The sequence below is a fragment of the Pocillopora verrucosa genome, chromosome 4, assembly GCF_036669915.1.
Source record: "Pocillopora verrucosa isolate sample1 chromosome 4, ASM3666991v2, whole genome shotgun sequence".
In the NCBI taxonomy this organism is placed as follows: Eukaryota; Metazoa; Cnidaria; class Anthozoa; order Scleractinia; family Pocilloporidae; genus Pocillopora; species Pocillopora verrucosa.
In genome coordinates, this window is record NC_089315.1 from 2,072,257 (window position 1) to 2,097,030 (window position 24,774).

At 38.7% G+C, this 24,774-nt stretch overlaps 2 protein-coding genes and 1 long non-coding RNA gene across 3 annotated transcripts; all 3 read left to right on the forward strand.

The window, feature by feature from the left end:
- The first annotated feature begins 9,941 nt into the window (after nucleotides 1-9,941).
- Nucleotides 9,942-12,520, forward strand: LOC136280243 (uncharacterized). Its single transcript, XR_010717199.1, has 4 exons — nucleotides 9,942-10,009; nucleotides 10,272-10,298; nucleotides 11,482-11,528; nucleotides 12,370-12,520. It is a non-coding gene; the product is annotated as an uncharacterized lncRNA (long non-coding RNA).
- Nucleotides 12,521-16,204: 3,684 nt separating this feature from the next.
- On the forward strand, nucleotides 16,205-20,642 carry LOC131791677 (MFS-type transporter SLC18B1-like). Its single transcript, XM_066164840.1, has 10 exons — nucleotides 16,205-16,378; nucleotides 16,594-16,689; nucleotides 16,855-16,928; nucleotides 17,273-17,420; nucleotides 18,170-18,238; nucleotides 19,044-19,134; nucleotides 19,234-19,320; nucleotides 19,726-19,796; nucleotides 19,947-20,045; nucleotides 20,604-20,642. Exons 1-10 carry the CDS (start codon nucleotides 16,205-16,207, stop codon nucleotides 20,640-20,642), a joined length of 948 nt encoding a protein of 315 aa, XP_066020937.1.
- Nucleotides 19,305-24,508, forward strand: LOC136280143 (MFS-type transporter SLC18B1-like). Its single transcript, XM_066164841.1, has 8 exons — nucleotides 19,305-19,320; nucleotides 19,728-19,796; nucleotides 19,947-20,045; nucleotides 21,575-21,672; nucleotides 22,270-22,365; nucleotides 23,168-23,242; nucleotides 24,118-24,184; nucleotides 24,446-24,508. The coding sequence occupies exons 5-8, from the start codon at nucleotides 22,295-22,297 to the stop codon at nucleotides 24,506-24,508; spliced, it is 276 nt and encodes a 91-aa protein (XP_066020938.1). The 5' UTR covers nucleotides 19,305-19,320; nucleotides 19,728-19,796; nucleotides 19,947-20,045; nucleotides 21,575-21,672; nucleotides 22,270-22,294.
- The last annotated feature ends 266 nt before the right edge of the window (nucleotides 24,509-24,774 follow it).

Below are 24,774 nucleotides of genomic sequence, written 5' to 3' on the forward strand. Positions count from 1 at the left end.
GACTAACTATGTCATGTGTTTGATGCCAAATGTTGATCGGCAACTCTCACGCGATACTTGCTTTATCTAAAAGAGATAAAAATATTCTTAATACCAGCTTCTGACCAACCCTGTCATGTGTATGATACCAAATGTTGATATGCAACTCTCACGCGATACTTGCTTTATCTGGGGGAGATAAAAATATTCTGAATACCAGCTTGAAATCAGAATCTTATTCATAATGTTTATTGAACTGAATGGAGTGCCATTTGATCTAAAATCATATGCGTGATTTCAACCAATCGAATGAGTGCGCATTGCGAAGTGTAAGTTTGACTTTTAAATTAAAAATATAGTTTCAGACGAAAACTGTCATTTTTTCGCGGCACGACGCGCAATTACCACTTCACAACATCCATTTTGAAGTTACATAAATTATATTTCCAAAACACAAGTACAGGGTTTTTAATCAGTACAAACAGACATGTCATTGTCTTTATTCAAAAAGGAATGTCTTAAATTTATTTTGACACCGATAAACTACGTGCATAACTTTATCTAAATTTTCATCTGTTTTCCTTGTAGTTGGGTCAAAATCTCACACAGACTGGTCTTGTGTTCTTCTTATTTGCCACTATTAACGCCTCCTAAGCTCTATTCATAGGTTTTATAACAGATAAAACAGTAAGTAATACTTAGCTTTGTAAAAGTGCAGTAATCACTGATCACTTCTCCTGTATCCAAGCCAAGGTCATCCGTTACTTAACTTGCACTGATTGAAATCTAAGACATCAGCGAAACAAGAAGACGACCTGGCGAGTGATTCCAGGAACAACTTCGTGACAAAGAAAGGATTTGAAAAGACACAGTCATCCAAACCAGTTGCTAAACACTTTAATATCCCAGATCATTCTCAGCACAATACGGCAGTTTACGACGTTTCCCTACATCTAGGCAACCGGTCTGGAGAGCCGTTTTTCACGTTACCATGATACCAACAATAACGTAGCTCTTTTCTTCTGTAGATGAACCACACACAACTCAAAATTCCTCTGACGGAAGGAAAACGCACGAAATGTCAACATTAGGAACATTTTACGTTGGCCAAAATACATTATCAACTCATGTAATAAAACCATATTATCTTGTATCAAAAGCAGCCCCCGGCCTTTATACAGGTTTTCTTTCAAATTGCGCGACGGGCAAAGCCAAAGACCGGGGCTGCTTGTAATCTATATCGCCAGGAGTCACTTAAATTCTGGTTTCTTTCATTTCTGTCTACTTTTAGTTATATATATATTTGTTTTTATGGCTCACGAAAGAGTAAGGGTCGGAATCTACTAAACTCGACCCTTATTCTTCGCTTTCTTTAACTGATTTTCACAGAAAACAATCGTATCTCTAATTTCTTCTTATCAGTATTCAATCTTTACATAAGAACGCAGCAGTTAAAATAAAGCCCTAAGGAGGCTTTTAAAAATTTGTGACACATAAGAGCTCTTTATTTATCCCCATTACACCACTCTTATTTCATTCAAAATATCTGACGATCTTTTTTAATCCGTTAGCCCTTGGTAACTGATTGCAGATGACAGCAGAGACATAATTTAGCATAAATTATGCGAAGGAAGTTTTGCTCTCCATATTTTAACACACAAAGGTGAGAAAGCCCTCTGACTTGATCTTAACATGTTTGTCGCGACTGCATAAGTTTTATGCAAGCAGATGTAAAATAACTTTTCGAAAAATATCGGCCGAAATACAGCAAATACGGCAACGTAGTAATTCAAACATTCTCAAACAGAGACTCGCCCACTAAACCTTGCCACTCGAACACAAGTAAACGACCATGAAGGAAAGCAGTTCAGAGATTCTGCTACCTAAGAGTACAGGCGAAACCCATCCGGAGACGATAGAAGAAACATGGAATGCGCGTAACATAGTCCTCCTTCTTTCAATGTGCCTGGTTTACTTCGTCCTATACGCAGCATACTCAGTTTACGCGCCATTCTTACCGAGTGAGGTAAGTACAATCATGTCGCCCTATATTTAACGGAAGTTTTATGGTAATTGCAACAGAACTTTCCCCTTAAAAGCATTCCTTAAGGACTGAATTTTCATTGGTTGAAATCGAAATCATGCCGCGCCACATGTATAATCCCCGCACCTTCAGTTCATTTTGCGACTGAATCTGATGTATTCATTACTTACATCTCATCTTAACTTGTTAATTTTTAGGCAGAAGATAGAGGCATAACCAAAATTTATGTTGGATTGATATTTGGATCCTACGCCTTTGCAATTTTCCTAACCTCACCACCATGGGGAGTTCTTGTAAGTACATGTACTGCGTAATAAATTCCTTTTTATTTAAAGAAGGTGCAAGGTATAATTCATTTTACCTAACGTCACTCGTTCACCAAAAAGCTAAAACATAAAGTGAATTCAGAAGAATCTAACCAATCCATCAAGTAACATGAAATCCATTTTTTATTTCAGGTGCCCAAATATGGTGCATGCAATATACTTTTAACAGGTATTTTTATCGCTGGAACATCTTTGATGTTAATGGGGTAAGTAGAAAACTCCGTACTTTAGTGTCAGTTAGTTAATGTGATTCCTTGATGTTCTATTGCGCATGCTGTACTGCGCATAACATCACCACAGCCGCCACCAACAGAGTATAATGGGGGAACTGTAGAATATTGACTGCCAATTAACTGTTGACATGAGGAGGGGGGAGGTCATAGAAATATTACAGAGCCAACCCCACCCCCCTCCCTCCCGGAACTCCTTAGGCGATAAATCATGACCGATCCCTAATGATAACTTCAATATCGAGAGAGGTTTGAGAACTTTATTTCTGGTGAATTCTTTTATGAGGATATAATGTGTTTAAATGTGTTTTGTTTTCTAGATTTGGGGAAATGATTTTTGATCCAACAATGTTTATAGTCTTTTGTTTTGTGTTACGAATAACATCAGCAATTGGGGCAGCGGCAGCTGAAACTGCTGTACTCACTTTCATGCTGCAGAGGTTTCCAAATAATGCCGGAGCAATTGCTGTATGTTTGCATTTAGATTTTAATAATTCATGAGCTGTTATTCTAAGGCTCCGTTCAAACTATGGTAGATAAATATGAAAACGACTTTTTCACTATGGCAACGCAACAAACTTATATCCGTCCAAACGGATGAAACGTTTTCTGTCCACAATGTGCCGGATAAATTTGTATACGCGACAACCATCGGCTGCAACCACTATTTGCAAGCATGATAACAGTGCTCATTCTGCCAAAATATAAAAGCAGTGACTTTGTTATGTTTGGAAAGCTCGATTTAAATCCGGATTATTGTGGACGACGACCTAACCGTGTGTGAATGCCCGTGTTTTCAAATTTCTCCGCAGCGCTTTATTTTGGACTGTTGATCACTGACATTTTTTTAGAACAAGTACAACTTTCTGATTGCTGCTTATTTCGTTCAGGTTTTTTTCATTGCGATATCCAAATACAATCACAGCACGACTTGTCGCACGGTTCACTTCAAAGAGTATAATGTAGTTGCTAGGGACATGTACCGACGCACATCTGTGCATAGTGACTAGTCGAATCTTTAAAAAAAAATCAAAAAGCATTAGTAAAGAAAGAGATTTTCAGAACTGGAGATTATATTCTGTTCTATTCAGACAGCATGATTGTTGCTCTTTTAGTTCTACCAGAAAGACAATCCTTTAATCATTCATTTATTTTACTTTTTCTTGGAATGATATAAAGAGTGATTTTTCCCTTGTAAATTCCATAATGTGTTTAGGCAGGAATGCAGCTATCTTCTCTTGGTGGAAATTCCTTTGCTCCAGTTTTCGGAGGGTTTCTCTACACAGTAAGTACCAACCTGGTAAACAGCGATTTCAATTTAAGATTAAGAACAATGGGAAGAGATTATCTAAATTATCTTAGATCATCATCGTATTTATTTATTTAATTTTTTATTTGCAATACAACTTCTGCGCAAAGGTTGAGCGTCAATATTCAGAGTTGATCCTATAAATTAACTAGCAGTGCTTCTGGTACCCGTTATTTTTATAAACCTTTCGTGTTCACAAAGTAGCCATAATTATGGTTACGGACATCTAAAGCTGCATGCAATTACACGCGTAAGCAGTTTGGCGATTGTAATCACTCGTGCCGAAAAAAAGTGGGAAGAAGGGGGGGGGCCTTACTCGAGAGGGGCGTTTATATTGAGAGAGGGACGTATTTGAACGTGGCTTAATCGAAAAAAAAATTAAAAGTGAAAATGCACTGAGAATAATGGAAAATGCGCTGAGACCACTTGAAAAGTGTCTACACATCATAATGCGCTCTTTCGGGAGATTTTTTTGCTTGCGAAGAATGCTTTATCATTCTTTTGCACAAGGTAAAACTGACTTTGCTTTGACATGTGGTCTTCGGTCGTGTCAACAGTTTTCTCGTATTGGTAATATCTCTCATTCGATCGCTTCGTTCATTCCTGATAGACATCATCAACGCTCAAAGATAAAATTCGTTTGCACGTATGATCATGTAATATCCAGTATATATACGTAAATATCCTTTGATTTCAAAATATATAGGCTCAAGTTTAGGAATGTTGCACCTCAATAACAAAATCCTTTTTTCATACCATGATATACATATTTTTGTTTCAGGTAGGAGGCTTCAAACTTCCTTTCATCATTATGGGTATAATTCTGTTATGTAGCATTGGAGTTTTAGCTTTTCTGCTATCACACGAAACAGGTTGGTGAGGTAATTCATGTAAACTATCCGTTAGACTTAGTACTTTTCTTTTTGATATATTTATCCACTTGAAACATTTTCTTTTCTTTTAACTGATTAGAGAGTCAGAAAGATGGTGAATCAAAAGAAAGCATATCCATTTGTAAATCTATGAGACCATTAAAGATTCCCGCTGTTTTTATGATGGGTAAGTTTCACATGCATCCTGGGTAAGCCATTAACTATAAATAACACAGCACGCGAGCAAGCTGTCAGTGGGCACGAGAAATTCGAGCCAGTCTTTTTGCAGCTCGTGCCGTTAAACCGGCAAAAAAATTGCAAGCTATGTTTCCAATTCACTTCACGACGCTATTCTGTTTATGAAAAAAAAAAATCAAGATTGAACATCTAGGATAAGTATCACGCAAATTTAGCTGCATACGATTTTTTCCCAAACGAAATTTATCACTATGGCTCCCATACATAGCTCTTTACCCATCATTTTGTGAACTTAATTCCCCGCAAAAACTAGTGGCGCCCTTTGTTTGCGGCCTTAATTCTTTCCAAAGCGAAAACTTATTGGAAAGTCAACATTTCTTTTTTTTGTACCCAGAGTTTTCCTCTGTTATCGGTTGCTTGTGTTATGGTTTCATACAACCAATCTTGGCGCCTCAGTTAAGGAAGGTAAGTTGGTTTTGTATATCTAACCTCGATATTGGTGATAAGTTACGATATTTAGTAATATCGAAATCGAAATCTTCCTCAGCAAATTTATTTTGGCGCATAAACTACGTGTACAACTTTGTTCATAAGTCTTTATCTGTTTCCTTATAGCTGGGTCAAAATAGCGTACAGATTGGTCTTGTTTTATTCTTATTTGCCGGTTTTAACGCCCTCTCAGCGTTAGCATTGGGCTTTATAGCAGACAAAACGGTAAGTGAGACTTTCTACTCATCTATTACAACCCCGCCTCCCCGGCCTTTTCCGGCAAAATTGCGTCGGCTCTGCGTGAATATCACGCCGACTTTAAAATTATCGTGCGACGGAGAATGCTAAGCCAGGACTGTTTGTAATCCTCTTTCTTACCTTGGGACACTCTAGTTTCTCTTCAGTTCTGTCGAGTTTAAGGTGTTTTAGCAGTGGCAGACAATGAGCTCCTAGTTTTATACATTTATTTTTATGGTCACGAAAGATTATGGGTCGGGATCTGCTAAACTCGACTCTTATTCTACTCTTTCTTGTACTGATCTTAACAGAAAACAATCTTATCTCTAACTTCTTCAAATCAGTATTCCATGTTTTAATGAGAACGCAGCAGTCAAAACAAAGTTTTTTTAAGGCTTGGTGACCACGCGGAAGCTCTTTGTTTATCCCTGTTACGCTGTACTTCTCTTATTCGAAATATTAGACGACCTTTTTTATTCGTCACCTCATGGTAACCGAATGTCGGTATCAGTTTAGATATAATTTAGCCCAAATTATGTTCACAGGAAGTTTTGATAACCACGTAGGGAGGTCCTCTTACCTAGTCGCGTCGTGATAGCAGCGATCTCGCAAGTAACAAAGTAAGGTTACGAAAAATAATCGGCCAAAACAGCAAATATAGCGACGAAGTAATACTAACTTGCAGATGAATTTTCTCAAACTGAGACTTTCCCAACAAACCCTTGGCCTGACGCTTGCAGAAGTGATGATAGTACGCGCCACTTGCCAGAAAGAATTAGCTTTAAAATTTGATATGCTTAAGCGAGAGAGCTTTAATCGTGTGTCCTACTCACCAGGTCAATTGAAGCAAGAGCTTTTATTTTCGCGTCCTTGTTTATCGTCGAGTTTGAATGTCTGATGCCGAGTGACCACAGTTACCGTATTCCTGCAAATGAGCGCCACGCTCTAATATACATCCTTTTTCGAAAAAGCACCCATCCTCTTGGCCATAATGACAAACAAGCGCCCTTCTCGAATAAGCTCTTACCCTTGTCTCGTACCAATATCTACTACGGCCAAGTGGTTGGATGTTGGCACGAGAATACAACTGCCCCCCTCCTCCCGTACTTTCTTAAATAATAAGGATACAAGGAAACTTGTTTTCACTGCCACTTTATTTATAAATTTTTAAGCTTCAACTACGGCGGAATCAGTACAGAAGAATAGTTTCTTTTCCATTTCATTTATTTCATACCCTTGCAGAGTTCCTTTGTTTGCGTTATCTGTTCTTTTAAGTTTTTGTCTTTTTTCTGCGATTACTTATTAAGCACCCCCCCTCCCCCCTTCGATTGAGCGCCCTTCTCCCAACAAGCGCCCCTCCTTTTATTCCAAATTTTAAATAAGCGTCCTGACGTTCTATCGAGGAAATAAGGTAAGTCTACACTGCTTTTCTGAGAGATTTCTTTGTAAAACGCTATAATGGAAAATGTGTTTTCCAGTTATATTAAAAGCCTTCAACAATTTTTCTCGTCAGAGACGTTACCGATTGCTGCTCCTGTTTGGTGTGGTCACTTTCAGTATTGGATACCTGTTGTTAGGACCTGCTCCATTTTTACCATTTCTCCCTGCTGAGTATGTACCTACAGTCACGTGCATGTATTTGCTTGCAGTTACAAATGTGTACCCGTTAGCTGGATTTGGCGAGTTTGCCAAAAGTGTATTTATTATTGAGGCTAACAATTGTTCATGTTTATAGTTATCGGCAAGTAAAATTTACGTGAATTACTTGTATGACTAGGAAGGGAAAGTTGTGTTTGGAGCGTAACAAAACACACAACAGCAGCTCATAAGCGGGTTACATATGGCGACCAAATGTGTTTTCTGAATCAAAGTTGGCACCCCCCTCCTCCCATCGAAATCTCTGGAAGTGCTCCTGATCTACAATCATTATATATATATATATATTTAGCCATCTTAGAGGCTCAAAACAGCTGATCTTTAAAACCGACCATTGAATATACGGTTGAAGTTGTAAAGGACTGATCCTCATCATTAATGATATTAGAAGCTGAATATGAGACACCTTGTTCACTATATTGTGATGATGAACATTAACAGGGGTTCATTGGGTGGCAGTGTTATACAGGTTTACCTCGTACTGCAGTTATCTATTTTTTGTTGGATTAATCACAAATTCTAAACTGAGTGTTATCATTGCAGTGAGTTATGGCTAATACGTTTTGCCATTGCGTTTACTGGATTCTTTACTGCATTTTTCTATGTGCCGTTATTGCCTGAAATCTTGAAAGTTGCAAGGTAAGTAGCTAACTGCCATGTTTGTTGCAACATACTGAGCACCACAAACATAGTGGAAGCAAGTGAGCTTCGTATTCCCATGAGGCAGGATCATTAGCACAAGGACTTAGCAAAATATTTGTCATGCGCAACCTGAGAACACGTAATCCAGCAGCCCGCCAATACTCTTAGTCGCGCCATTAATACTTAATAGATTAAGTTTTTTTTAGTGGCAATTTTTCTAGTTGCAAACGATGCAAAACGCTTATGATTTTAAATAAAGACTTAAAAATGGCCTAATGTTTCTGCTGGGTAAGAAAAAAATACAGCACATGGACATGCCACGTAAAAGCCGAGAGAGAACCGAGGCGCCTCGCTTCTGTAAGTGAGCAGATTTTGCCTGGATTTAAGCGATGTGTGTAATCTAAACAAGCTTGATAAATGTATTTGATCACATTGTGAGCAATTTAAACACAAAGCTGTGAGGCACCTGGGAATTTTTAAGCACTCTTTGTGCCATAGCCGCTGACTACAAATACCCCCCTTCTTCTCTTCCTGCGACATGTTTTTGCTGAGAGTCTCCTCAGTCTCCGCAGGACGCCCATTTGTCTCTATTGGCGGTTGATATCTTTAGTAAGCTGAGTACAAAGCTCTTCATTTTTGCATTTCAAGATATACTGAGAGTAAGATATTGGAAACCCCCCCCCCCACCGAATTAAATCAAATTGCCATTTTGTGACAGTATCCAACAAAGAGTCGCACTAAGCATACACATGCGAAATTTTCTCAGATATTCTGTGATATATTTATTTGTTATTTTACAGTGAAAATGGAATGCCCGAAAATGAGGAAACAAAGGCAGTGCTTTCCAGCCTTTACAACACCATGTCTTATTTGGGGTAAATATTCTGTCTTCATCTTTGATGTATTACATCAATATCTTTGTTAAGGTATGGCGCAGAAACATATCAAGCTTTATTCCGAACAAACTACGAGCTATCTGCCGGTGAGGAACTCCTGTTCCCGTCACTGCTGCTGTTATTGCTACCGCTGCTGCTACTATTATTCTTAGTCATACTTCTGCCACTGCTACTGCTATTGCTACACCTACTTCTGTTACTGCTTCTGCAACTGCTAGTTCTACTAATATTACTACTGTTATACTGCTACTGCTTTTGCTCTGCTACTGCCGCTGTTACTGTTACTGCTTCTGCTTCTGCTTCTGCTTCTGCTTCTGCTTCTGCTTCTGCTTCTGCTTCTGCTTCTGCTTCTGCTTCTGCTTCTGCTTCTGCTACTACTACTGCTACTGCTACTGCTACTGTTACTACTACTACTATTGCTTCTGCTATTACGACTGCTACTGCTTCTGCTACTACTACTGCTACTGCTACTGCTACTGCTACTGCTACTGCTACTGTTACTGTTACTGCTACTGCTACTGCTACTGCTACTGCTTCTGCTTCTGCTACTGCTACTGCTTCTGTTACTGTTACTGCTACTGCTACTACTACTGCTACTGCTACTGCTACTGCTACGGTTCATAGTACTGCTACTGTTACTGCTATTGCTTCTGCTTCTGCCTCTGATTCTGGTACTGCTACTGTTACCGCTACTACTGATACTACTGTTCAGACTGTTGTTGTTAATGCTACTGCTATATTTCTACTGCTACCTCTCTTGCTACTACTGCCGCTACTTTTACTGCTTCTGTTACTGCTACTGATTGTAATATTTCTTCTGCTGCTGTTGCTCTTACTGCCGCTATTACTGCTCCTGCTACTGCTACTATTAGTACTACTACTGCCGCCACTACTGCTGCTGTTATTCCTGCTGTTCCTGATGCTACTGTTTCCGCTTAAGTGAATTCTATGTTCTGATTGGCTATCTGATTGGGCAAGATGGTCCTAGTATTATTAATTTCCTTTTTGCTTCTCAGTTTTCTTTTTTTCTGTGCTTTGAGTCTCTTGAATAATTATTTTAACAGACTTTTTATCGGTCCAAGCCTCGGAGGTGCTCTTGCCGAACATTTTGGTTTTGCGTGGGCAGTGACGGTATGTAAATGTGACCTACCAAATTACTAAGCCTTAGTTAGTTAATATTTCGTTTGTGAAGTTGACGCACCTAAGCTTTACTAACCTGTAAGGAAGAGCACTACATACTGACTCTAAACAAATATACTCATAGTGCGTACAAATGACGTGACTGGACGTGACCTGACCCTATTTTATATTGCAGAAAGACTCTGTTCACAGGCTGGCTTTTGTGCCAAAAGATTCAAATAGTTTTGTAAGCTTCCTCTTTTTTTTTCTCCAGGTTGCAGCTCTAATAGGCCTTGCTCTTGTAAGTACACCTTTTCAAAATGGATTTGTACAGTGATCCACAACTGCAAAGCAAACAGTTGCAATAAATATAAAATAGTTGCAGCAGGTATGTAACAGTTGCTGAAGATTTAAAGTAGTTGTTGCAACTACCGAATATCTGCAGCTGCTGCTACTACTGCAAAAAATATAAATACATATATTCTGCACGTGCAAAATAGTTACTGCAGATGAAAAGTAAACCAGTTGCCGCAGATTTTATGCATGGAGTGGTATGCGGGTACTATGACTACTGGTAAGTGGGGTGGGATGGGAAGCCTCGCCTGTCATAACCGACAAAATATAGAGGAAGATCGGACGATAATATAACACTTGCTTTCCCTTTGAGAATGAAAATGGAATTGTGCGGCAATTCTTGGCTGACATTCATGATATCAAAATCAGTTTAGTACTTTGAAGCGCAGGTTACGAGAGTTTAGCTTAAACAGAAAAGGAAAAGAAGAGAATATTGATCGGTTACGAGAGATATAAATTAATGAAAGATGACCCGGTAAGAATTCAGCAAAGAAATAGACAAAGACTCTCCAACATGAGACACGTCAGTACATTTGGTGGGATATTAGTGTTCTTACTTAAGAATGGGTCAAAATTTTTAAACAGCTGTCCATTAGCTGAAGGAAATTATAAATTGTGGCTGAAACACCGCATGTCAATTCAGTGTAAAGGTAATCCTGAATTGCATTTCTTTTGCTTAGTTGCGTCAGAGCCACTGGTTAGAGTTCAGCGCGCTCACAATTAAGCCAGCGCGTTATTCACACTGAATGCACAGGAGAAAAATAATATTTCCTTGTAGAAATATATGTTATTATTTGTAATTTACCCGACGGAAGGTCCCCATGAGGGAAAAGCTGTGCTCGAGGTCTTCAATACGGCCAGAGGCTGAAGGTCGAAGGCTGCACTTAAGACCAAAGGTACAGTTCAATCTCATGGAGACCGACCGCTTTGCTTTTTCCGCTTTTTTCGCGATTGGCGCGGAAGAGATTCCGGATTGTGGTCCTTATTTTGTAAGAACCCGTGGCCAATCAAATTGGAGGATTTGAGAGTTAGGCCTGCTGAGGAGTTTAAGAAAAAAAAATATATGTTTATGCACCACTGGGTCGAACAAGGACAAATGTTAGGTAACATTATTGCTTTGATGTTTTTAGGCATTGACTTTGCTTATCTTCACACTGGTGGAAAATGCGTCTCAAAGGTTAATAAATGTTTGGAGTGTGTTCTTGAAGTCCTGAATTATATTTTTAAACAGTTATCGTTAATATGCAGAAAAAATAACTTCACGGGGTTTACCTATAACTCTTTACTGAAAGTTAATCAATAGCGGATCTAATAAGCGTATAGTTCATATCATATTGAAGTGCCCAACCACTTATGCAAGGAATCTTATGTACCGTTTTATACTAGGAAATTTTGCTGTTATCCGTCTACCACGTTTCTAGGTTCTCTCTTTATTCCTACCCCAAGGGCTCCTATATTCTAGTTCGCACCAAAGAACAGCGGGAACAGGAGAGACTTTATTAACGAGATTGACGCGTCAAGCCATTTCTTTTAGTATTTACAGTTTGCACAAAAAATGCTTCAGCCTTAGAGTATTACGACTTGCGCATCAATGATTGTCATATCACGATATCTTCTTAACCCTTTACACCGTGACATCAATATGCATTTTCTTCATACTGCCCTGTAAACATTTCTTCGGTGTTGACAACTAAGGAGAATTTGCGTAACGATTAAGAGGTTCTTTAGTCGCTGATCATTTCCTTTGTTCTTGTGACCGTAATGTGTGAATTCAGGGTGATATTGTTTGGAGAAATTGGATGCGTGTCCCTTTTAGGAGTCAAAGAGTTAACCATAGATTATTACTCCTTCTTGAACTGTCATCAGAATATGCAGTTGCACCTAAATAAAAAGATAAGGAGCACGAGGCGCAAGCGAATGAAATAGTTTGAGTTTTTTCAAATTCTTACTAAAGATCATTGTGGTCCATTTGATCATCTTTGTTTGTCTTGAATTAATTTTACGATTCTTTTCTTTAGAAAAAATTCCAATCGGAAGGAAGAGAAGCTCTCTTTGTTAAATTAAGACACTACTTATGGCGATATGAAAAGGCAAGTTAGAAGAACCTGAATGAAAATAAAGAAGGAAGTCTGAGCAGTTTGGAAAACATTTTGATTCCTGGACGACCATCATTTATATGATTTTGTAAAAATTCTTCGATAAATAAATGAAATGAATATTGAATGAATTTTATTGTCTTGCATAATCATTGGGAGACAAAGCAGTTTAAATTGTGGGCCGAAAATAAAAAAAAAAACAATGACGATATGAGTATGATTGATGGATAGACTATTTGTATGGTTGTGCAATCGGCAAGGTAAGGCGACTGGAGGAAGGGTGAATGGAGACGTTAAACAGTCTGTAATAAAACAACAACAATAACAACAACAACATCAATAACAACAACAACAATAACAACAACAACAACAACAACAGCAACTCCATAATTTAACCGACAAACTTCGAAAGCACTTAGTAAGAGTCTCGTGTCTTACATGACGTCAACCCTACTCCAAAGAAGTAAGCTGGCAACGGTGTTGCGTAAAACCAAAATAAATAAGAATAATTTGAAATAAAAGTTACCGGGAATGAGAACGTCAGTCTCTTAACTTGACAGAGAATAACATTATAACATCTTAATCCAGTATTAATGTTCGAGAATACTTTTTCAATTTATGTAGGGATTGATGTGCGCTCATTGGTGGAGAGAGCCATTGTCAAAAATGTAATGGATCATAAAAATAACACAATATGTAACGCAATGCTCAGCAGTCCACGCCATCTTAGAGAAATCCACTCTCGGAAAACTCAATTGCAAAATTTACGAAAAAAAATGGACGGTGACGAGTTTCAAAATTTTAAGACCTGTATATTGGGAGAAATTTTTCAAGTCGAACTTGTCGAGGTGGAAGAAAAAGCGGAGGGAAGAGAAAGCCGTTTCTCGGACGGTAACGTTTGAATTACGAAGAAGACCACCTCGTAGAATAACTTGCCGATGCCGAAGCAAAGGGCACAAAAATCAAAAATAAGTGAACAATAAAACAAGTAAGGGTAATAGAGTCAATTGCCATCCATTAATTACTAGTACATTAATGATAGAAATGACGTCAAAAATGTTGAAAACTTTGGTGTGAACACTGTTGACCACACGTCTATGATCCACTACGTTGTAGATGATGGAAATTGTGTTCAATTTGTTTAATTAAACTGCAGCTATTACTAAGTAACGGGGGTAAGTCAGAGCGAATGGCGAAGGGCTAAGGCTCGAGACATCAGCTTCGAAACTCTTTACTGTGGCCGATTTACGTTATCAATTCAGTTGATAATACTAAATTACCCTGCAGCAATTACTGCTGGCTCAACAGAGTGTGATGGTGACTTGCTTCGTGACTCCTTATTTTCATTAAAGTCAAAGGCTCCTTTTGTTTGAGCTGACCATCAGCGTTGTCTAGGGCTGCATGGTTTCCCTATGGTTTTGGTCTTACTGGTTTAGTTGTGGTACCTGTGGCGTTCGACTTGCTGTTTTGGAGCAGCACAATTCGCTTAGTTTCAGTAGTCTGACTAAAAGGCTCCATGGACAGACGCTTTACAGCACTCAGGACACCCACTGCAGTTTAAGGTTTTGAGCATTTTAATGTATGTGTCACGGATTTCTTCGTATTCTTCTCAGTTGGTGGAGATAAGTGGAATGCAATTGTGGATGATAATGGCAAGGAAAAGGTATTATGGAAAACGTTAACGAAAATAGCGGGAAAGCGGGAACGAAGCTGCCATTGTGCTACCATATATCAGTGAAGCTCGCTGACGTATGAATCAGTTGATAAGTATCCGTCGCACCCGGTTACAATGATACGAATATTTTCATTATTTCCTGTAAATTCAAACCATCAAAGGCCGCGCTTTTTGCGCTGCCTCCTAGAGGGGGGTAGGGGGGCACTTTGAACATTGCTTTTGTCGTCTGCGTATCTTAAGCACCTTTCTGTGACTAACTATGTCATGTGTTTGATGCCAAATGTTGATCGGCAACTCTCACGCGATACTTGCTTTATCTAAAAGAGATAAAAATATTCTTAATACCATCTTCTGACCAACCCTGTCATGTGTATGATACCAAATGTTGATATGCAACTCTCACGCGATACTTGCTTTATCTGGGGGAGATAAAAATATTCTGAATACCAGCTTGAAATCAGAATCTTATTCATAATGTTTATTGAACTGAATGGAGTGCCATTTGATCTAAAATCATATGCGTGATTTCAACCAATCGAATGAGTGCGCATTGCGAAGTGTAAGTTTGACTTTTAAATTAAAAATATAGTTTCAGACGAAAACTGTCATTTTTTCGCGGCACAACGCGCAATTACCACTTCACAACATCCATTTTGAAGTTACATAAATTATATTTCCAAAACACAAGTACAGGGTTTTTAATCAGTACAAACAGACATGTCATTGTCTTTATTCAAAAAGGAATGTCTTAAATTTATTTTGACACCGATAAACTACGTGCATAACTTTATCTAAATTTTCATCTGTTTTCCTTGTAGTTGGGTCAAAATCTCACACAGACTGGTCTTGTGTTCTTCTTATTTGCCACTATTAACGCCTCCTAAGCTCTATTCATAGGTTTTATAACAGATAAAACAGTAAGTAATACTTAGCTTTGTAAAAGTGCAGTAATCACTGATCACTTCTCCTGTATCCAAGCCAAGGTCATCCGTTACTTAACTTGCACTGATTGAAATCTAAGACATCAGCGAAACAAGAAGACGACCTGGCGAGTGATTCCAGGAACAACTTCGTGACAAAGAAAGGATTTGAAAAGACACAGTCATCCAAACCAGTTGCTAAACACTTTAATCTCCCAGATCATTCTCAGCACAATACGGCAGTTTACGACGTTTCCCTACATCTAGGCAACCGGTCTGGAGAGCCGTCTTTCACGTTACCATGATACCAACAATAACGTAGCTCTTTTCTTCTGTAGATGAACCACACACAACTCAAAATTCCTCTGACGGAAGGAAAACGCACGAAATGTCAACATTAGGAACATTTTACGTTGGCCAAAATACATTATCAACTCATGTAATAAAACCATATTATCTTGTATCAAAAGCAGCCCCCGGCCTTTATACAGGTTTTCTTTCAAATTGCGCGACGGGCAAAGCCAAAGACCGGGGCTGCTTGTAATCTATATCGCCAGGAGTCACTTAAATTCTGGTTTCTTTCATTTCTGTCTACTTTTAGTTATATATATATTTGTTTTTATGGCTCACGAAAGAGTAAGGGTCGGAATCTACTAAACTCGACCCTTATTCCTCGCTTTCTTGAACTGATTTTCACAGAAAACAATCGTATCTCTAATTTCTTCTTATCAGTATTCAATCTTTACATAAGAACGCATCAGTTAAAATAAAGCCCTAAGGAGGCTTTTAAAAATTTGTGACACATAAGAGCTCTTTATTTATCCCCATTACACCACTCTTATTTCATTCAAAATATCTGACGATCTTTTTTAATCCGTTAGCCCTTGGTAACTGATTGCAGATGACAGCAGAGACATAATTTAGCATAAATTATGCGAAGGAAGTTTTGCTCTCCATATTTTAACACACAAAGGTGAGAAAGCCCTCTGACTTGATCTTAACATGTTTGTCGCGACTGCATAAGTTTTATGCAAGCAGATGTAAAATAACTTTTCGAAAAATATCGGCCGAAATACAGCAAATACGGCAACGTAGTAATTCAAACATTCTCAAACAGAGACTCGCCCACTAAACCTTGCCACTCGAACACAAGTAAACGACCATGAAGGAAAGTAGTTCAGAGATTCTGCTACCTAAGAGTACAGGCGAAACCCGTCCGGAGACGATAGAAGAAACATGGAATGCGCGTAACATAGTCCTCCTTCTTTCAATGTGCCTGGTTTACTTCGTCCTATACGCAGCATACTCAGTTTACGCGCCATTCTTACCGAGTGAGGTAAGTACAATCATGTCGCCCTATATTTAACGGAAGTTTTATGGTAATTGAAACAGAACTTTCCCCTTAAAAGCATTCCTTAAGGACTGAATTTTCATTGGTTGAAATCGAAATCATGCCGCGCCACATGTATAATCCCCGCACCTTCAGTTCATTTTGCGACTGAATCTGATGTATTCATTACTTACATCTCATCTTAACTTGTTAATTTTTAGGCAGAAGATAGAGGCATAACCAAAATTTATGTTGGATTGATATTTGGATCCTACGCCTTTGCAATTTTCCTAACCTCACCACCATGGGGAGTTCTTGTAAGTACATGTACTGCGTAATAAATTCCTTTTTATTTAAAGAAGGTGCAAGGTATAATTCATTTTACCTAACGTCACTCGTTCACCAAAAAGCTAAAACATAAAGTGAATTCAGAAGAATCTAACCAATCCATCAAGTAACATGAAATCCATTTTTTATTTCAGGTGCCCAAATATGGTGCATGCAATATACTTTTAACAGGTATTTTTATCGCTGGAACATCTTTGATGTTAATGGGGTAAGTAGAAAACTCCGTACTTTAGTGTCAGTTAGTTAATGTGATTCCTTGATGTTCTATTGCGCATGCTGTACTGCGCATAACATCACCACAGCCGCCACCAACAGAGTATAATGGGGGAACTGTAGAATATTGACTGCCAATTAACTGTTGACATGAGGAGGGGGGAGGTCATAGAAATATTACAGAGCCAACCCCACCCCCCTCCCTCCCGGAACTCCTTAGGCGATAAATCATGACCGATCCCTAATGATAACTTCAATATCGAGAGAGGTTTGAGAACTTTATTTCTGGTGAATTCTTTTATGAGGATATAATGTGTTTAAATGTGTTTTGTTTTCTAGATTTGGGGAAATGATTTTTGATCCAACAATGTTTATAGTCTTTTGTTTTGTGTTACGAATAACATCAGCAATTGGGGCAGCGGCAGCTGAAACTGCTGTACTCACTTTCATGCTGCAGAGGTTTCCAAATAATGCCGGAGCAATTGCTGTATGTTTGCATTTAGATTTTAATAATTCATGAGCTGTTATTCTAAGGCTCCGTTCAAAGTATGCTAGATAAATATGAAAACGACGTTTTCACTCTGGTAACGCAAGTAACTTATATCCGTCCAAACGGATGAAACGTTTTCTGTCCACAGTACGCCGGATAAATTTGTATACGCGACAACCAACGGCTGCAACCACTATTTCCAAACATGATAACAGTGCTCATTCTGCCAAAATATAAAAGCAGTGACTTTGTTATGTTTAGAAAGCTCGATTTAAATCCGGATTATTGTGGACGACGACCTAACCGTGTGTGAATGCCCGTGTTTTCAAATTTCTCCGCAGCGCTTTATTTTGGACTGTTGATCACTGACATTTTTTTAGAACAAGTACAACTTTCTGATTGCTGCTTATTTCGTTCAGGTTTTTTTCATTGCGATATCCAAATACAATCACAGCACGACTTGTCGCACGGTTCACTTCAAAGAGTATAATGTAGTTGCTAGGGACATGTACCGACGCACATCTGTGCATAGTGACTAGTCGAATCTTTAAAAAAAAAATCAAAAAGCATTAGTAAAGAAAGAGATTTTCAGAACTGGAGACTATATTCTGTTCTATTCAGACAGCATGATTGTTGCTCTTTTAGTTCTACCAGAAAGACAATCCTTTAATCATTCATTTATTTTACTTTTTCTTGGAATGATATAAAGAGTGATTTTTCCCTTGTAAATTCCATAATGTGTTTAGGCAGGAATGCAGCTATCTTCTCTTGGTGGAAATTCCTTTGCTCCAGTTTTCGGAGGGTTTCTCTACACAGTAAGTACGAACCTGGTAAACAGCGATTTCAATTTAAGATTAAGAACAATGGGAAGAGATTATCTAAATTATCTTAGATCATCATCGTATTTATTTATTTAATTTTTTATTTGCAATACAACTTCTGCGCAAAGGTTGAGCGTCAATATTCAGAGTTGATCCTATAAATTAACTAGCAGTGCTTCTGGTACCCGTTATTTTTATAAACCTTTCGTGTTCACAAAGTAGCCATAATTATGGTTACGGACATCTAAAGCTGCATGCAATTACACGCGTAAGCAGTTTGGCGATTGTAATCACTCGTGCCGAAAAAAAGTGGGAAGAAGGGGGGGGCCTTACTCGAGAGGGGCGTTTATATTGAGAGAGGGACGTATTTGAACGTGGCTTAATCGAAAAAAAAATTAAAAGTGAAAATGCACTGAGAATAATGGAAAATGCGCTGAGACCACTTGAAAAGTGTCTACACATCATAATGCGCTCTTTCGGGAGATTTTTTTGCTTGCGAAGAATGCTTTATCATTCTTTTGCACAAGGTAAAACTGACTTTGCTTTGACATGTGGTCTTCGGTCGTGTCAACAGTTTTCTCGTATTGGTAATATCTCTCATTCGATCGCTTCGTTCATTCCTGATAGACATCATCAACGCTCAAAGATAAAATTCGTTTGCACGTATGATCATGTAATATCCAGTATATATACGTAAATACCCTTTGATTTCAAAATATATAAGCTCAAGTTTAGGAATGTTGCACCTCAATAACAAAATCCTTTTTTTCATTCCATGATATACATATTTTTGTTTCAGGTAGGAGGCTTCAAACTTCCTTTCATCATTATGGGTATAATTCTGTTATGTAGCATTGGAATTTTAGCTTTTCTGCTATCACACGAAACAGGTTGGTGAGGTAATTCATGTAAACTATCCGTTAGACTTTGTACTTTTCTTTTTGATATATTTATCCACTTGAAACATTTCCTTTCTTTTAACTGATTAGAGAGTCAGAAAGATGGTGAATCAAAAGAAAGCATATCCATTTGTAAATCTATGAGACCATTAAAGATTCCCGCTGTTTTTATGATGGGTAAGTTTCACATGCATCCTGGGTAAGCCATTAACTATAAATAACACAGCACGCGAGCAAGCTGTCAGTGGGCACGAGAAATTCGAGCCAGTCTTTTTGCAGCTCGTGCCGTTAAACCGGCAAAAAAATTGCAAGCTATGTTTCCAATTCACTTCACGACGCTATTCTGTTTATGAAAAAAAAAATCAAGATTGAACATCTAGAATAAGTATCACGCAAATTTAGCTGCATACGATTTTTTTCCCAAACGAAATTTATCACTATGGCTCCCATACATAGCTCTTTACCCATCATTTTGTGAACTTAATTCCCCGAAAAAAACTAGTGGCGCCCTTTGTTTGCGGCCTTAATTCTTTCCAAAGCGAAAACTTATTGGAAAGTTAACATTTCTTTTTTTGTACCCAGAGTTTTCCTCTGTTATCGGTTGCTTGTGTTATGGTTTCATACAACCAATCTTGGCGCCTCAGTTAAGGAAGGTAAGTTGGTTTTGTATATCTAACCTCGATATTGGTGATAAGTTACGATATTTAGTAATATCGAAATCGAAATCTTCCTCAGCAAATTTGTTTTGGCGCATAAACTACGTGTACAACTTTGTTCATAAGTCTTTATCTGTTTCCTTATAGCTGGGTCAAAATAGCGTACAGATTGGTCTTGTTTTATTCTTATTTGCCGGTTTTAACGCCCTCTCAGCGATAGCATTGGGCTTTATAGCAGACAAAACGGTAAGTGAGACTTTTTAGTCATCTATTACAACCCCGACTCACCGGCCTTTTCCGGCAAAATTGCGTCGGCTCTGCGTGAATATCACGCCGACTTTAAAATTATCGTGCGACGGAGAATGCTAAGCCAGGACTGTTTGTAATCCTCTTTCTTACCTTGGGACACTCTAGTTTCTCTTCAGTTCTGTCGAGTTTAAGGTGTTTTAGCAGTGGCAGACAATGAGCTCCTAGTTTTATACATTTATTTTTATGGGTCACGAAAGATTATGGGTCGGGATCTGCTAAACTCGACTCTTATTCTACTCTTTCTTGTACTGATCTTAACAGAAAACAATCTTATCTCTAACTTCTTCAAATCAGTATTCCATGTTTTAATGAGAACGCAGCAGTCAAAACAAAGTTTTTTTAAGGCTTGGTGACCACGCAGAAGCTCTTTGTTTATCCCTGTTACGCTGTACTTCTCTTATTCGAAATATTAGACGACCTTTTTTATCCGTCACCTCATGGTAACCGAATGTCGGTATCAGTTAAGATATAATTTAGCCCAAATTATGTTCACAGGAAGTTTTGATAACCACGTATGGAAGTCCTCCTACTTAGTCTCGTCGTGATAGCGGCGATCTCGCAAGTAACAAAGTAAGGTTACGAAAAATAATCGGCCAAAACAGCAAATATAGCGACGAAGTAATACTAACTTGCAGATGAATTTTCTCAAACTGAGACTTTCCCAACAAACCCTGCCGCTTGCAGAAGTGATGATAATACGCACCACTTGCCAGAAAGAATTAGTTTTAAAATTTGATATGCTTGAGCGAGAGAGCTCTAATCGTGTGTCCTACTCACCAGGTCAATTGAAGCAAGAGCTTTTATTGTCACGTCCTTGTTTGTCGTCGCGTTGAGTTTGAATGTCTGATGCTGAGTGACCACAGTTACCGTATTCCTGCAAATGAGCGCCACGCTCTAATATACATCCTTCTTCGAAAAAGCACCCACCCTCTTGGCCATAATGACAAACAGGGGCCCTTCTCGAATAAGCTCTTGCCTTTGTCTCGTACCAATATCTACTACGGCCAAGTGGTTGGATGTGGGCACGAGCTTACAACTGCCCCCCTCCTCCCGTACTTTCTTAAATAGTAGGGATACAAGGAAACTAGTTTTCACTGCCACTTTATTTATAAATTTTTAAGCTTCAACTACGGCGGAATCAGTACAGAAGAATACTTTCTTTTCCATTTCATTTATTTCATGCCCTTGCAGAGTTCCTTTGTTTGCGTTATCTGTTCTTTTAAGTTTTTGTCTTTTTCTGCGATTACTTATTAAGCACCCCCCCCCCCCTCCCCCCTTCGATTGAGCGCCCTCCTCCCAACAAGCGCCCCTCCTTTTATTCCAAATTTTAAATAAGCTCCCTGGCGTTCTATCGAGGAAATAAGATAAATCTACACTGCGTTGCTGAGAGATTTCTTTGTAAAATGCAATGATGGAAAATGTGTTTCCCACTTATATTAAAAACCTTCAACATATTTTCTCGTCAGAGATGTTACCGATTGCTGCTCCTGTTTGGTTCGGTCACTTTCAGTATTGGATACCTGTTGTTAGGACCTGCTCCATTTTTGCCATTTCTTCCCGCTGAGTATGTACCTACAGTCACGTGCATGTATTTGCTTGCAGTTACAAATGTGTACCCGTTAGCTGGATTTGGCGAGTTTTCCAAAAGTATATTTATTATTGAGGCTAACAATTGTTCATGTTTATAGTTGTCGGCAAGTAAACTTTACGTGAATTACTTGTATGACTAGGAAGGAAAAGTTGTGTTTGGAGCGTAACAAAACACACAACAGCAGCTTATAGGCGGGTTGCATATAGCAACCATATCTGTTTCCTGAATCAAAGTTGGCACCCCCCTCCTCCCATCGAAATCTCTAGAAGTGCTCCTGATCTACAATCATATATATATATATATTTATATTTTTTTTCAGCCATCTTAGAGGCTCAAAACAGCTGATCTTTAAAACAGACCATTGAATATACGATTGAAATTGTAACGGAGCGATCGTCATCATTAATAATATTGGAATCTAAACTTGAGACACCTTGTTCACTATATTGTGATGATGAACATTAACAAGGGTTCCGTGGGTGGTAGTGTTATACAGGTTTACCTCCTACTGCAGTTATCTATTTTTTGTTGGATTAATCACAAATTCTAAAAGGAGTGTTATCATTGCAGTGAGTTATGGCTAATACGTTTTGCCATGGCGTTTACTGGATTCTTTACTGCATTTTTCTATGTGCCGTTATTGCCTGAAATCTTGAAAGTTGCAAGGTAAGTAGCTAACTGCCATGTTTGTTGCAACATACTGAGCACCACAAACATAGTGGAAGCAAGTGAGCTTCATATTCCCATGAGGCAGGATCATTAGCTCAAGGACTCAGCAGAATATTTGTCATGCACAACCTGAGAACGCGTAATCCAGCAGCCCGCCGATACTCTTAGTCACGCCATTGATACTTCATAGATTAAGGTTTTTTTTAGTGGCAATTTTTCTACTTTCAAACGATGCAAAACGCTTATGATTTTAAATAAAGACTTAAAAATGGCTTAATGTTTCTGCTGGGTAAGAAAAAAATACAGCACATGGACATGCCACGTAAAAGCCGAGAGAGAACCGAGGCGCCTCGCTTCTGTAAGTGTGCAGATTTAGCCTGGATTTAAACGAAATGTGTAATCTAAACAAATTTGCCAAATCTATTTGATCACATTGTGGGCAATTTAAACACAAAGCTATGAGGCACCTGGGAATTTTTAGGCACTCTTTGTGCCATAGCTGCTGACTGCAAATACCCCCCTTCTTCTCTTCCTGCGAAATGTTTTTGCTGAGGGTCTCCTCAGCCTCCGCAGGATGCCCCTGTGTCTTTATTGGCGGTCGATATCTTTAGTAATCTGAGTACAAAGCTCTTCATTTTTGCATTTCAAGATATACTGAGAGTAAGTATTGGAAACCCCCCTCCTACCGAATGAAATCAAATCGCCATTTTGTGACAGTATCCAACAAAGAGTTGCACTAAACATATACATGCGAAATTTTCTGAGATATTCTGTTTCATATTTATTTGTTATTTTACAGTGAAAATGGAATGCCCGAAAATGAGGAAACAAAGGCAATGCTTTCCAGCCTTTACAACACCATGGCTTATTTGGGGTAAATATTCTGTCTTCATCTTTGATGTATTACATCAATATCTTTGTTAAGGTATGGTGCAGAAACATATCAAGCTTTATTCCGAACAAACTACGAGCCATCTGCCGATGAGGAACTCCTGTTCCTGTCACTGCTGCTGTTATTGCTACCGCTGCTGCTACTACTTATTCTTACTCATACTTCTGCTACTGCTACTGCTATTGCTACACCTACTTCTGTTACTGCTTCTGCAACTGCTATTGCTACTAGTATAACTACTGTTATACCGCTACTGCTTCTGCTCTGCTACTACTACTGCCACTGCTACTATTACTGCTACTGTTACTGCTACTGCTACTGCTTCTGCTACTGCTACTGCTACGATTCATAGTACTGCTACTGTTACTGCTACTGCTACTGCTACTGCTACTGCTACTGCTTCTGCTTCTGCCTCTGCTTCTGGTACTGCTACTGTTACTGCTGCTACTGATACTACTGTTCAGACTCTTGCTGTTAATGCTACTGCTATATTTCTACTGCTACCTCTATTGCTACTACTGCTGCTACTTTGACTGCTTCTGTTACTGCTACTGATAGTAATATTTCTTCTGCTGCTGTTGCTCTTACTGCCGCTATTACTGCTCCTGCTACTGCTACTATTAGTACTACTACTGCCGCCACTACTGCTGCTGCTATTCCTGCTGTTCCTGATGCTACTGTTTCCGCTTAAGTGAATCCTATGTTCTGATTGGCTATCTGATTGGGCAAGATGGTCCTTGTATTAATAGACGCTTCTAAAAAAAAAAGACAGATTTAGTTATACATTACATTTCCTTTTTGCTTCTCAGTTTTCTTTTTTTCTGTGTTTTGAGTCTCTTGAATAATTATTTTAACAGACTTTTTATCGGTCCAAGCCTCGGAGGTGCTCTTGCCGAACATTTTGGTTTTGCGTGGGCAGTGACGGTATGTAAATGTGACCTACCAAATTACTGAGCCTCACGTAGGAGTTAATATTTCGTTTGCGAAGTTGACGCACCTAAGCTTTACTAACCTGTAAGGAAGAGCACTACATACTGACTCTAAACAAATATACTCATAGTGTATACAAATGGCGTGACTGGACGTGACGTGACCCAATTTTTTATTGCAGAAAGACTCTGTTCACAAGCTGGCTCTTGTGCCAAAAGATTCAAGTAGTTTTGTAAGTTTTCCTTTTTTTTCCAGGTTGCAGCTCTAATAGGCCTTGCTCTTGTAAGTACACCTTTTCAAAATGGATTTGTACAGTGATCCACTACTGCAAATCAAACAGTTGCAACAAAAATAAAATAGTTGCAGCAGATATGTAACAGTTGCTGAAGATTTAAAGTAGTTGTTGCAACTACGGAATATCTGCAGCTGCTGCTACTACTGCAAAAAATATAAATACATATATTCTGCAAGTGCAAAATAGTTACTGCAGATGAAAAGTAAACCAGTTGCCGCAGATTTTATGCATGGAGTGGTATGCGGGTACTATGACTACTGGTAAGTGGGGTGAGATGGGAAGCCTCGCC